General features: G+C 46.3%; 2 protein-coding genes across 2 annotated transcripts in view; one reads left to right on the plus strand and one right to left on the minus strand.

Moving 5' to 3' along the window:
• The window catches only part of FAHD1 (FAH domain containing oxaloacetate decarboxylase 1), a 4575-nt gene extending 1185 nt beyond the window's left edge, over positions 1 to 3390 (plus strand). The window contains exon 2 of the mRNA XM_088464794.1: positions 1137 to 3390. Coding sequence (XP_088320920.1) covers positions 1173 to 1835 — 663 coding nt within the window. The 5' untranslated portion in view covers positions 1137 to 1172 and the 3' untranslated portion in view covers positions 1836 to 3390. The remainder of the gene's footprint in view (positions 1 to 1136) is intronic.
• A 192-nt stretch (positions 3391 to 3582) lies between these two features.
• Positions 3583 to 14784, minus strand: part of MEIOB (meiosis specific with OB-fold) — a 64929-nt gene continuing 53727 nt past the window's right edge. Inside the window, exons 9-13 of the mRNA XM_088464937.1 lie at positions 12604 to 12705; positions 10205 to 10358; positions 6197 to 6383; positions 5962 to 6048; positions 3583 to 3678 (exon numbers count right to left, since the gene is read on the minus strand). Of these exons, the coding sequence (XP_088321063.1) occupies positions 3583 to 3678; positions 5962 to 6048; positions 6197 to 6383; positions 10205 to 10358; positions 12604 to 12705 (626 nt within the window). The remainder of the gene's footprint in view (positions 3679 to 5961; positions 6049 to 6196; positions 6384 to 10204; positions 10359 to 12603; positions 12706 to 14784) is intronic.

Consider the following 14784-nt stretch of genomic DNA (forward strand, 5'->3'; position numbering starts at 1 on the left):
AACTTGCCTACTCTTGCGGGGGGCCGGGAGTGGCACATGATTTTCGGGAAACTCCTGGCCGTCCCTGGAGAGTAGGCAAGTATGCAATATAATATGCAGGCAGGCAGTGATTAGAAGAAAACAGCCCTGTGCTGAAAGCACTAGAGCTATCCCCAAAATACTCTGGGGCAGTGGATGTGTTGTAATGAACTTTTAAATTGATATGTCAGTATTTTTCTGCTAGTACACTACAGGTCCCAGCAAGCCCAATAAATACAGAACAGCTTTACTCTGATTGGTCAGAGTGTAAAGCCACACTGTAGTGGTGATAACACACTAAACAGAGAGGCTTCAATTGCCCCTCTGAGCTCTGTTTGCAGTATGGTCCTACCCCTCTTCCTCACCCCTGTGCTATCACGTGACCTGCTGAGAGCTGTGAGTGTTACTGGCAGCCATACTTATCTCCAGGAGATAAATGATTTGTAGGAGGACAGCTAAGATATCCGATAAATACTTGAATGGTACTTAATAAGTTTTAATTTGCTTATATAGATAGTGGGCCTGATTCAGCAGCGGACGCAAATGCAATCGCAACTGCAATCTCTCACGGATCACAGGTTGCTAATATATGCTAATGCCTGCCAAAGCTCAGCCGGCATAAGGACGCCCGCTGCTGCCTTCTCATATCCGACCAACTTCGCTCTTCGGTGTAAACATCGGTACCGTCGACGCACATCGGCCAGGCAGGCAGCATTCACAACAAGTCTGACCAGTCGCAGACACTGCGTTTCTCCCTGCACGCAGAGAGCTCTCATGCTGCGTATGCAACCGCAGTGGCTAATTTATGCACGCCCATGAAACGGCATTCAAACGGACAGACACGCCCCTGCGTTTTTACGACCACCCCCAAACGCTGACAGCCTGTCACTCACTTTGCGATGGATTCCTCTGTGCGTCCGTAATCGCAATGCGATCATTGCGCACGCAGCGCGGCTCATGACAAACAATCGCTCCATCTGCGTCTGTAATCACCATTGCATTCACTGCTGAATCGAGCCCAGTGTCCTCTTCCTAGACGTTATATAAGCTATTGATCACCTCTTCATTTTGCAACTTGTGCAGCTGTACTAATGTGGAAAATGTATATTTTACTGTAGTGTAACCCAGGCTGGGAGGAGTCTAATAGCCGCGAGATGGCCTCATCTAAAAATCTGAGCAAGTTTTGGGAGTGGGGAAGAAAAATTATCTGTGTTGGAAGAAATTATGCAGAACACGCCAAGGAGCTTAAAAACGCTGTTCCCACTGAGCCAGTGCTGTTTCTCAAATCCCCCACGGCATATGTGCGAGAAGGTGCGCCTGTCTTCATGCCTTACTACAGCAATAATCTGCACCATGAAGTTGAACTGGGAGTAGTCATTGGCAAAGCAGGTAAAGACATAGCACAGGCATGCGCGATGGATCATGTGGAAGGCTATGCATTGTGCCTGGATATGACCGCCAGAGATATACAGGACCAGTGCAAGCAGAAAGGACTTCCGTGGACTTTGGCAAAAGCCTTTGACACGTCTTGCCCTGTCAGTGACCTCATACCCAAAGAAAAAATTCCAGACCCCCACAATTTGAAGATATGGCTAAAGGTAAATGATTCCATGAAACAGGAAGGAAGTACGTCCTCAATGATCTTCTCCATTCCGTTTCTCATCAGCTACATCAGCAGAATAATCACCCTGGAAGAGGGGGATCTTATACTGACCGGGACACCGGAAGGAGTTGCTGCTGTTCGGGAAAATGATGAGATGGAGGCTGGGATCAGTGATGTCATTAGCATGAAGTTTCAGGTTAAGAAACAGAAATAATTAATAGATGAGTCCTTTCAGCATCGTCAAGTGACATCCACTACCTATCTACAATCCTTGCTTAGATGCTCTCTCTTGCAGAATACACCTAATATGATCTCAACGAAAGCTATCAGTACTGTTCAATTAAAATAAATATCAGTTTGATCATGTCAAACTGTATGCTGTCTGTCCCACAGAGCCAGGTGGTCGTAACCTTTATAATTCAGGACTGATCTCGTGGGTGATGAATGTCAAATAAGCAGTAAAGAATGAGATGTTTTATCTGAAACAGTGAGGAGTTTTGTCTGAAATCACCAGAACCTGTATAGTTTCACTTGTCTTCGTGTATTTTAAAAGGACCCCAAGCTCAATGCTGGCCACACGCAAGTCCATCCTAGTGAGTGCACACTGATACCCCTTTCAGACATACAACCCGGGAAATTTCCTGCTCAGATCCGGGAATTTCTCCTGTGCAAATTCCCGGGTATTTGGTCGAGACCCCCCTTTCACACTACAGTGTCTACCCGGGAAATTCCCAGGTAGACCCCTTTCAGACAAGACCAGGGTTTTTCTGCTTACCTGCCTCTTCTCTGCCGTCTGCTCCTCCTAGCCTATCCCCTCTCTGGCTGATGATGATGTCATCATTCGGCAGCCGGAAGCCGGCCAATCATAATGCAGATTTTTTTTATTTTTTTTTTGTTATTATTATTTTTTAATTTCTTTTAATTTCCTGGTGGTCCAGCGGGAGTGCGGGCGGCCCGCTATGGCTGGGACCAGTCGGCGGTCTCCAGCGCGGGTGTCCACGGCGTCCGGCTGGGGTCCTGTGTCGCTGACACAGCGACCGGTGGCTCGCTGTGGCAGAGACCCGCCGGCGGGTGTCCCCACCGTCCAGCTGGGGTTCTCTGTACACAGCTGGCCGGCACTGTGGATGGTGAGCAGCAGCGCTGAGCATCCTATAGGACGCTCTGCGCTGTCAACTCCATGTAAAAGCTGCTTGGTGCTGCCCGGGTAGCACCATATCGACATGAGCAGGGTAATTTCCCGGGACTTAAGCCCCGGGAAAAACCCTGGTCGATTGAAGGGGCAGCTACCTGGGGACGTGTTCCCGGGTAGGTACCTTTCAGAGAGACGTGGCTACCCGGGAGTTTGGCTGAGGCAGGCCAAATTCCCGGGATTCTCGATAAGTCTGAAATGACTGGATCGGTTACAATTTGGCTACTCAAATTGGACAGATCTGGCTGTTCCATGTCCGTCCGTGTGATTGGATCACAACGTGGGCTTGTAGGTGCTGATTGTCATCTGCCAACCTACATTTCAGACATGCCTGAGAATGACCAGATTAATATTTATTTGTAAGTTTTGGGAAGATGCGTATTACAAACAGATGACCACAAGGTGGCACAGCAGAGTCACTGATAGCAGAGTCATTTGACTCTTTAACATACTTGTATAAGACTGCTTTGTTAACAGATAGCAATGACATGTACTACTCTTTTTTTATGATGATAAGCACTGGTAAATATGCACAACTATGTCACAAGACTCATTTTAACAAACAACTTTTATTGCTGAATTGCAGATGCAAATACAGTGAGAAATCAAAAATGCTAAGCTTCTTTCTTTTCCCACATCTCCTGCGTTTACCTAGTTCATGCATGACAAGCTACCATAAACCACTGCACACCAGCCACTATGTTCATCAGTATTTTAATCTACTGTGACTACAAACGTTACTACTACTAGAGCTACTTAAGAAAACGTCTCTTCAGCATAGATGCTTCATGGCCTCGTTGGGATCTGCCGCTTTGCAGGACAGGATGGTGATGCGGAGGCCACTTTTTGAGTTGGCCGACAATGAAGCCTGCAAACAGTAATCAGAAATAAGTGCAGTTAGCTGTATGACAAATGCTCTAGCAAGTAAGAAAATCTTGTACGGTGTCCTTATTGTGCTGTAGTACTAAAGCGAACCTGTCGTAAGGGGCGGCACTGTGCATCACCAGGTCGCATAGCAGAGTTATGGGGAGGGTCTGGCCGTGCCGTATCAGCCTCCCGAGCCCCTGAGTCTGCTTTGCTAAGGAGCAGAATAAGGCCCCTTCTGAGTACACCCGGCGACGCATGTGCTGCTCAGGAGAGGCCTATCCCTGTGCTCTCTTCACAGCTGAGCACGGTTCACGAGGAGGGTTATTTGGGGGCTTCAGGAGGGGGGGGGGGGATCAATCTGGTATTTCGGACTCTACTTGCCTCCCAGCCTCGTAGGGACCGCGCCCAGCACAGTGTAAGCAGCAATTTGAGGGAATTACCAGTATTAATGGGAATGCTGTCTTTTCAAATCATTAGGAACCACTGAGGCCACTGGTCCTTGATATAGTGACCGGAAGAAATATTGGCCGGGCGCACAAACTATACAACAAGTCACCTTTAAAGAAACACCTTAAGCCTATTACTGCTGTCAAACAAAACAAGTACAAAACATTTCTCAAACTCCTTATCACAGCCTGTAAAAACAATAATGTTTTATGGTTGAGTTTCCGAATGACTTTCTGGTGACATATTAAATGCGAGCTTTCCAACAATCCAAAAATCGAAAAGAAATCCGGTTCTAATAAGCCACGACACCTTGTATTAATACGATCGCATCCACATCTCATGTGACCACTCCCCTAACAGTGCAGGAACTTGGTACTGTCCAGTGTAAATTTTGAGGGTGGATGTACTAACAATAGGTACAATAGTCCTGATTTGGAGGTGGATGCACTGTGCCTGTACAGAGTCACAGTTGTACTTTCAGAAACACGCACGGAGCAGTGTATTCATAATGTTGTGGGCGTTACTGGGCAGTGAAAGGAAGGTGTCATAGTGCACGTACAGAGATGGTCCGCCTTACGTGTGTGTTATGGGGGTATCGGGGGGGCATGTCAGTGACGTACACAGAAGCTCAAACGCTCACATAGCCGGCCATGCTCAGACGGAGAAACTGCCATAGGGCTGGTGCAAGTTTCAATGGTGCGACTGATGGTTGCGATGCACCAATCCTTAGTACAGCAGAGGACGCAGTAGCTATCGCAGTTGCTAACATGGTAGCAGCTGCGACAGCACTAATATGGTAATGCAGCAGGAGGCGTCACGCCTTTTGCATGCATTACAGATCCGAGCTGCATCCAAGGATGCAGCATCAATCTGCGATCCCATCAGCCGCCTGAGTGACCCATGGGGTGACGCAAGCCGGCCGCCGCAGACATACCAAAGAGGTCAGGAAATATCCGTCAGCCAAAGGAGATCCTGGCCTCTTCTGTTTTGGGAAATGGAGGCCGTCGCCGCCCACTCCCCACCCCCAAACGGCAGCGGACTGTCAATCACTGACAGTCTGCTGCTGCTGTTGCGTACGATCACACAGGACCCGTTCTGCACATGCACAGATACACGACTATCGGGAATCTGCGTTCATGTCAGTGATGAATAAGGCACAGAATGTACAGACGCTAAAAGTGGGCATCTCAGTACTTGCACATTCGGACGCACTGACGTATGCAAGGGCAGGACATTATAGCGGCATTTGCATGGAGTCGGAGATGCATGCGCTTCTGTCTCCATCTCTGATTCAGGCAAAATGTGTCCAGATTGTAAACTGAAGTATTCTCTAATAGCAGCCAATCGCTGAACAGAGATTGGTATAAACAGTAAAATCCAACCTATTGTCCTTTTATAGTGTGTTACTGGCACTGGAAGACCTCCATAGAGATACGTGTATTTACTTTATTTTAATTTTTTTATTTTGTGGCACTCCCACATTGTTTATATACTGTGATTTAGTGTTAATCTCGTTTTATTCTTTTAGTTTAAATATAATGAGCCTGCCTGTCTCTCTTCACTCCTTGGGAGACAAGTCTTCAACAACTGTTGAGGTCTTAGAACTTGCCCTTGGAAGCATTTTTGCCCGTGCTAGGGAGAGACGGCGTTGTGTCCATTCACATCACCGGGGCGATACACCATAAGGCTACCTATTGATGGTGACTTGGCACTGTGACAAAGTCATCAAATAGAGACTTACCCAAAATTTTAATTGCGGTCAATGCAAGGTCTGTAGTAATAAGACTGGAGCGTGATAGAATCTTTTTATGTGACAAGTCTGTCTGAGATTTCTCACCTTCAAATAGATTTTGCAGCGTTCCAGTAGGAAATTCCATTTCAAAGATGTCTTCTGGTCTTCTGTTAAATTGAAAAATCCATCTACCTAAATCAAAGATATGGAAATGCGCCACGAAGAATCATTACTAGTTCTGCAACAGGAAACTGCAGCAATTATTCTTCCTGGCACAGAATTAGAAGTGATGTGTTATGCATAATCATTTTAAATGAAAAATAAGTTAAGAAACCGTTACCGTGCATGATAATGTATCCTCTGCCACGCTGCCGGATAAGATACACGGCAGCGTCCCGGTGTGATCAGTAATGTCCACTCGCAAATCTAAACTTGTGCACACAGATTTTGGATCCGCTGACATCTCATTGCAGAAAGTATAGGTGCATCCTTCTGATGAATCTGTGACCAGGTAACGGCAGCGCGAGCTGGGGAAAGAACTGAATATTTTTAACTAAACAGGCAAGCTTTCAAATATATCCCTATAAAGTTATAAAATATGGTGCAGCATTAAAAATGTCATCCAATGTATTACCCAGTGTACTTATATATGGTTTATTGTATCTAAAAGAAATAGTTTTCTGGACTCAGGGCACCACTTACTAATTTTGTTTCACCTACAGTTTGCTGTTCCTGGAAGTATGAACCTCTACCCATCCTGATGTGATCAATTCTGATTCAATGATGTAGCCAGCTTTTGACATAAAGGGCGGTGAAGATGGAAACATAGGGGTACATGGCCCGTAAAGACTACGGTCCTAATTCAGGTGTGGACGGTAATGCAATCGCGGCTGCCATTTTGGACACAGCTGGCGTGCAAATATATGCTAATGCTGCAGCCACCTACAACTGTATTCAGACACCCACCGGCGGCCTCCCAGTTCCAAGCAACTGCGTACAAAAATACGCATCGGTGGTCGCAGATCCTTCGATAAATCAAAAGCCAAACCCTCCGCTCCTCCATTATAAATTTTGTTTAAAAAAAAATCGTATGAAAAAGAAAAAAAAAGTAAAAACAAAAGAAAACATGACCCTCAGGTAGCCCCTAAGGGCCAGTACATATGGCCATCTATGCCCCTGTGCCTAGTTGCCATTTATATGACTATTTCAGCAGGGGGAGCAGTCGCACCACCAGACCCACTTCCCTTCCTGGATACGCCACTATCCAGATTCTTGGGGACTGTTCCTCCGCCCATACAGGTAGGACTTCTGTAAATTTTGGGAGCTATGGCTGGCAGGGTTTGCCACATACACCTGCCATGGGGAAGGGCATGCTCTAAATGAGGCCTAGCACTCCATCGGCCTCATTTAGAGCCACTCACAATCCGCACACAATGGCAATGTTCATGTACAGCCATGGCCAGACGTTCTGAGAATGACACAAGTGTTGGTTTTCAACAAGTCTGCTGCTTCAGTGTTTATGATGGCAATTTGCATATACTCCAGAATGTCATGAAGAGTGATCCGATGAATTGCAATGTCCCTCTTTGCCATGACAATGAACTTAGGACCTGATTCAGACCAGCTGGCTAGCAAGCGTTCACACGCAGACAGCCGATGTTTGCAATCTGCGCATGCGTAAATGTCACAGTGCGCGAACCAGAGCTGAATGTGTGACAAGGGAAGCCATTTGTGGGTGGTGACAGGGGCTGGCTACTAGAAACGGGGGAGTGGAGATGCGAACGCAGGCGTGCCTGAGCGTCTTAACGCCATATCAGAGGCGTGCATAATTAACAGGCAGCGTCATAGTACACGTCACCTGGTTTTATTTCACACTGAAGTGCTCGCAGTGCTTGCGGTAGGGTATAGTCAACCACAAGCGCTGCGATCGCATCCAATGCTACCCGATGTACCGGTGGTTGCATACACTTCCTGGAGATGACATGCCCAAGTGGGCGTCTTAAGACAGGCTGGTGGACATCTGCATACACAAAGCGATCTCACGCCAAGACATAGTGGGCGTGCTAATGCCTTGCCGTTCGCCTGCCTTCCCAAATTTGCATATGCATCGAGCGAGCGAACGCATCTAGCGAGTGGGTCTGAATGAGGTCCTAAATCCCAAAAACAACATTTCCACAGCATTTCAGCCCTGCCACAAAAGGACCAGCTGACATCATTTCAGTGATTCTCTCGTTAACACAGGTAAGAGTGTTGACGAGGACAAGGCTGGAGATCACTCTGTCATGCTGATTGAGTTAGACTAACAGACTGGAAGCTTTAAAAGGAGGGTGGAGCTTGAAATCATTGTTCTTCCTCTGTTAACCATAGTTATCGGCAAGGAAACACGTGCAGTCATCATTGCTGCACAAAAAGGGCTTCACAGGCGAGGATATTGCTGCTAGTAAGATTGCACCTAAATCAACCATTTATCGCATCATCAAGAACTTCAAGGAGAGAGGTTCAATAATTGTGAAGAAGACTTCAGGGCACCCAGGAACATCTGTAGGCAGAGTGTTCGTACAGAGGGCCTAATTCAGACCCGCTCGCCAGCGCAGGACGCTCGTAAGCGGGTCGATGGTGCCCTAATGCGCAGGCGCACGACGGAGGGAGCTCCATCGTGCGCATGCGCGAGACCAGGCGAGCGACGGGATAGCCGTCGCTCGGGGTCTCGCACCAAAAGGGGCGTGCTGTCGATGGTGACTGACAGCACGCCCCCTTTGGTGGGCGTGCCAGGGCGTGGCTTCCAGACGGAGGCGTTCCCATGGGAACGCCTACCGTCTGGGTCCGGCCCCACTGACATCAGTAGTGATGTCAGTGGGAGTGATTTTGGCTCTTAGAGCCAAAATCACTCCAGGGCTTACTGCAGCGAGACCCTACCGCAGGGTCTCATCGCAAGCCCGATGGTCGCGATGGTCTTGACCATCGCGACCATCATCATGGACGCTCGCATAAGCTGTGGGTGGTAACCCACAGCTATGCGAGCGTCCAAGAGGCCGCTCCAAGTTGAGGTAGGAGGGCCCTGATTCAGAGCGAGTGCTCTGGTCAGAGCGTCCAGCTCTGAATCAGGCCCAGAGTTCATTTGCCACCTCAAAATTCACACAGAGAAACCGGAGTATCAGGTACTTGTGAACATTATTGTGCAGAAACGTGGGTTAGATGTGCAAACTTACCCGGGTCTCGCCGCTGCCCTGCTGGTCCGCCAGATGAACTCTTGGCTGTGGATGCGTGTGGGTATGAAGGTCAAAAGAACGCTGAGGTCCACATAAACATAACATGTATTTGCTTAGATTTATGTGGACCTCAGCGTCCCTTTGCCCCTCATATCCACACGCACCCACAGCCAAGAGTTCATCTGGCGGACCAGCAGGGCAGCGGCGAGACCCGGGTAAGTCTGCACATCTAACCCACATTTCTGCACAATAGTGTTCACCAGTATCTGATACTCTGGTTTCTCTGTGTGAATTTTGAGGTGGAGTGGCAAGTAATCGACGCAGGTACCAGGTTGCGAAGGGAGGACATTTGACTTTGGGATATTATATACCAGTGACTTTTTCATATGAACATTGCATATGATGAGATACAGATGAACCATAACAGCCCAGAGTTTTTGCAAACCAGCAAATGAACTCTGTGATTTTGTTACATGAGCACTCTACCTACAGGCTTTATTTCAGGTGGTTTACACCAGGACTACACTGCTACGATACAAACATCATAATATTAGGAGATCATACGTTAATTCCACAAAATATTGACCACCACTCAGATCACACTTGAAAGTGATAAAGTAATATCTTATAGTGCTGACACTATACCCCAATTGTCAATAAAAGCCTTTGACACTTATGATAATGCTTGTAATATTACTTCAGTATACCATAGTAACATCTGACAAAAAGGTTTAAAAACACTGAAGTAGCAAACCATGTGAAAACCAATACTTGTGTCATTCTCAAAACTTTTGGCCATGGCTGTACAGTACTTGAGCAATTTTTTTTTTTTGCAAAGGCCGATGCGTGATTATTTCTGAAAACTCCTACGGCGCGATTGTACGCACAAAGGTGGTGTCGCGATCGAGGACAGAAGGTATTAGAAATGTCGCAGAAAAGTGAGAGGCGTTCCTGGAAAATGGTCGGCTCAGTGGGCGTGTTAAGGGAGTGTCGAGGGCGTATCAGTGCAAGAGACGGCGTTCCCAGCATTCTATACTTTGTTAGTGACCTCCAGTATATTTTTTGACACTTTAAAGATTTAAAATGAAAAGAAATGTGGATAATATACGTAACATCCAGCAAGGAATTGGGAGACTTACCATCTATCTCGAATGATTTTGCTAACGTTGGAATCAATGTTCAGCATGGAGATGTAAGCGAAAACAATACCGTAAAGAGGATTATTTTTAGCGGCACCCTGCAAAGCTCTGTCTTTTATCTGCTGCACTGTATACACATCCATTATAGTCTCCACTAAAGGTGAAAGGTGATATGACTTGTGTTAAAGCAGTTTTCAACTATTATCTGATATACAAAATGAAATTGTGAGAACAAAAAAAATAAATGTGTCAGCTGGGAATGCGGGGGAAGATTTTTGTACAATGCACACCAGACTACAGTTGTGACCTGATGTGAAAGAAGATTTCAGGCCATTTTGGTTGGAAACACACTATTTAATATCTACATTTATGTAGCTGGTATCAGGGCCGTAGATAGCGTCCACGTTACTAAAAGGGTGTGGCCAATTGGAGTAGGCGTGGCCATAACCTTTCTTAAAAAAATGTGCTGTACAGGGGGCACTGGCAGCCGCACAGCTGCTGCACCCACAGGGCGGCGGGGAGAAGGTGACATGTGGGCAGGGGGGGTATGGGCACTTAGGAGGAAGTTACATAGCCGGCAGGGCTATGTGATCTGCAGCCCCGCCCACAGCAGCCGACACTTATGTGAAGAGAATTCCTCCAGAGTGCACACCCCTTCCCCTCCCTTACGTCCCCTCCTCCTCGCCGCTGTAAATGAAGCTCAAGCCAATCAGCTCCCAACTGTCATTTTTCAAACAGATGACAGTTAGGAGCTGATTGGCTGGAGCACTATTTATCATACGTAATGAGTTTTAAAAAAACTAGTGTTTTTTTTTTACCGTTGTTAAACTGCAGTGGAAGTTACTATACATTATGGCTTCCACATTGCACGAACACGGCACGGTCGCCATGTCATAGCCGTGATAACTACTGACTAGGGGGGTCATTCAGACCCACTCGCAAGCGGCAGTACGCTCGCAAGTGGGTCGATGAGGGAGCTCCGTCGTGCGCATGCGCGAGACTCGGACTGCGACAGCCAAGCTGTTGTTCCGGGTCTCGCACCAAAGGGGGCGTGCTGTCGATGGTGACTGACAGCACGCCCCCTTTGGTGGGCGTGCTGGGGGCGTGGCGGCCAGACGGAGGCGTTTCCATGGGAACGCCTACTGACTGAAGCCGGCCCCACTGACATCACTAGTGATGTCAGTGGGAGTGATTTGGGCTCTGATAGAGCCAAAATCACTCCAGGGCTTGTGGCTGGGAAACCCTACCGCAGGGTTTCCGTCGCAAGTCCAATGGTCGCGATGGTCAAGACCATCGCGACCATCTTTTTGGACGCTCGTATATGCTGTGAGTGGTCACCCACAGCTATACAAGCGTCCAGGAGGACGCTCCATTTTAATGGAGGGCCCTGATTCAGAGCGAGCGGCTCTGAATCAGGGCCTAGGACAGCTGCCATCCACGGTTTCCATGTTAAAGATTGAAAAGAGGTTTTTTTACACACGCCAAAACAATCCACGCGGCACAAAAACGCTGTGTGTAAAAGGGGCTGAACCACTGGCAAGAAAAACGTGTTTTTTTCTGCCCAGACAAAAACGTTGTTTGCGAAATAGCCCTTATTCTTTTAGGTTTTCAAAGTATTTTCTTTGCCCAATCGTTGGAAAATGTGGCAATTATTTTATCCAGGGGGTGGTCAAACCCTGTTTAAGGAGACAGTTGCTTGCACTCATTCAGCAAATAATATAATTTACTCTGCTGCAGAATGGACACTTTTACATACATTACTAACTTTACAAAATCCTTTTCAAATCAGGCAGCCTACTTATTAGCATTGGCCTTAGGTCGTCGTCTAATATTGACACTCCGTATCTCCACATATCGCAGTGATTTGGAATGTGTTCTCACTCCTATTTATCAAGTGGGAACTTCTCTTAGGGTCCCAGTGAGAACTCTGCTACTACAGTAACAGTAAGTGCTGGTCTTCACAGTCTCACCGTTCGGCTAACACTGCTAGCAAGAAGGCTACAATGGCGTTAGTTAATGGGGCCAAGCTCCTAAGAGCGATGCTTTCAGGAGCTTGCTAAATAGACCACATTCCCCATTGTGATTAATGGGGACTGCAGCATTCCCGCATTATTTTAAGGTAAAAGGGGCTTCATAAATAGGTCCCTAGAACTTAAATTTAACGCTATCGGCCCTTAAACCGAAAATTATGAGACAATGTGAAAGGCAAAAGTCAAGGGGGTGATTAGTGCAACAGAATATACTGGTGCTATATAAAAAAAATGTCAATATATAAATAAACTAGCCTTGGAAACTAAAGATGATTTCCAGTCACCTAAACATAATATTCATGTGAGAATTAAGGAAGCTCGGTACTTTTATAGCTCTTGTGGAGGACAGCACCTACATAATCTACTTACATTTTGCTAAGTCTGCAAAAATTTCATCATTTTCTTCCACAAAAGCTCCATTCTCAGTGCAATCCCTTGCATAACGTAATAGGGCCTGTGCTTCTGGCATGTCTTGTTGAAGAAAAAAATTATACGATATGAAAATGCACAGAATACTTGTGATGCTTTACACGAAGACATATAAATTGTGTAAGTTTTTAAGCAGACGCGGCAAATTGATCAGTTGACCCTATGCCTATAGTGTTTCACTCACGTTACTGAAAGCAAGCAGTGGCGTCACTAAGGGGGTGCGGACAACACCGGGTGTTACCCTCCGAGGTTGGTGATACCAAAACACCGGCTGCTCCTCCTCCTTGACCTGGAGCCGGGCGTTGCACTGTGATGCTATTGTGCAGCACCCGGCTCCCGGTCACTGAGGAGGAGCCGGCAGATGTGGGGAGAGCTTCTGGGGGCAGCCTGGCATCTCCGGGAGTGCTGGGCACACCCACAGAGTGATAAAACTGGGGGGGCGTGCCACGACCCCTTTTCAGCTATTTAGCGCATTGGGTGTCACCTACCCCAGTGATGACACCGCAAGCAAGTTCTGAAAATAGAATTCTGGAGTATGGGGAGTTACGTAACAAATAAAAAGGATCACTGAGCCTGAAAAACAGTAATCAGTATATAAGTAAAATGATGTCAGCTTCTGATGTCTTGGATGTACTCATAAACAGTATACTTCTAAAGACAAGCTTAAATGTCCTGTCAGCAAGGCTCCATTATAAGGGATACACCCTCTTCCTGGCCTTTGGAAACACTCCTATAAAATCCATTCTACATTTGTGGGTTGGGAGATGCTCCAGAAAACACACATTTTCGGATCACCATCTTCATTCATTTAAACTGTTACATTTTTCTCCCTGAATAAGGCTTTAAATGAATCATAGAAACTTAGGGGGCATCAGAACTTTATTTATTACACGCATAGCTTTTTGTGTGTTTGAAAGATTTTATTACATTAGCCTAAGTGCAGCTAGAAAAGATGTTTTTTGTGACTTATGCCTCAGCTGTCCTCCTCTGCTATGTATGGTTCCCTCTACGTCTAAGGATACAATTCAAAGTACAGATTGAGTCTCCCATATCCAAATATTCCGAAATAGGGAATATTCCGAAATATGGATTTTTTTTTAAGCATGACTGAGATAGTGACACCTTTTGCTTTTGATGGTTCAATGTAAACAAACTTTGTTTAAGGCACAAAATTATTGAAAATATTTTATAAAATTACCTGCAGGCTGTGTCTATAAGGTGTATAGGAAACATAAATGCATTCTGTGTTTAGACTTAGCTCCCATTCCCAAGATATTTCCTTATGGTATGCAAATATTCCAAACTACGGAATTTTCCGATATCCAAAATACCCCTGGTCCCAAGCATTTTGGATATGGGAGACTAAACCTGTATTATTATCCTTCACTATATAATCATTGACAATTTTGTCACATTCAGCATAAGCAACTTTTAGAATGTAAGCTCTTACGAGCAGGGCCCTCAACCCTCTTGTGCTTCTCCCTACTTTACTTTCATCTACTCCTTACTCCCCACTAGGGCACCTAACACTTGGTTGCTTATGCTTGGCTGCTTATGTGGGTGTTATGGTTGCTAATGTAGCAATGTATATTATCCTTGTCCTTTATTGTATTGTCCTGTTCTGTAAGTCACTGGTCACCTATTTGTTTGTGTACTTTGTAAGACGCTGCGGAACACTTGTGGCGCCATTTAAATGATAATAATAATAATAAGCAACCTCATCTGTACTGATTTTCCCAACACTCACTATGCATTCCTCAATTGTATGATGTTCTGGTATGTTGTGGGCCCGAGGTGGTGATAGGAGCAAACACAGAAGCAGATTTAAAACAAAACGTGGAACTTTTAATAAGTGGTTTGGCAGACATGAACAATGGGAGAAAATAAAGTCCAGGGGTGGCACTAAAGTGCAAATGGGAACTGAGGTGAAGCAATGAGTAAAAGTCCAGGTAGTGGCAGATAGGAGCAGTCCAGTGAATGGATAATGTCCAGGGGATCAGCAAGTGGAGGCAGGGTAACAGCTGACACAGGTACTCAGGCAAGGGAGAGGCAATAGGAGGAGGCAGAGGATTCCAGCAGGGTATTGAGCAGGTCAGGTAAGCAGGCTAAGGCAAAGATCCA

This window comes from Taudactylus pleione, unplaced genomic scaffold (assembly GCF_031769625.1).
Source record: "Taudactylus pleione unplaced genomic scaffold, aTauple2 ptg000061l, whole genome shotgun sequence".
In the NCBI taxonomy this organism is placed as follows: Eukaryota; Metazoa; Chordata; class Amphibia; order Anura; family Myobatrachidae; genus Taudactylus; species Taudactylus pleione.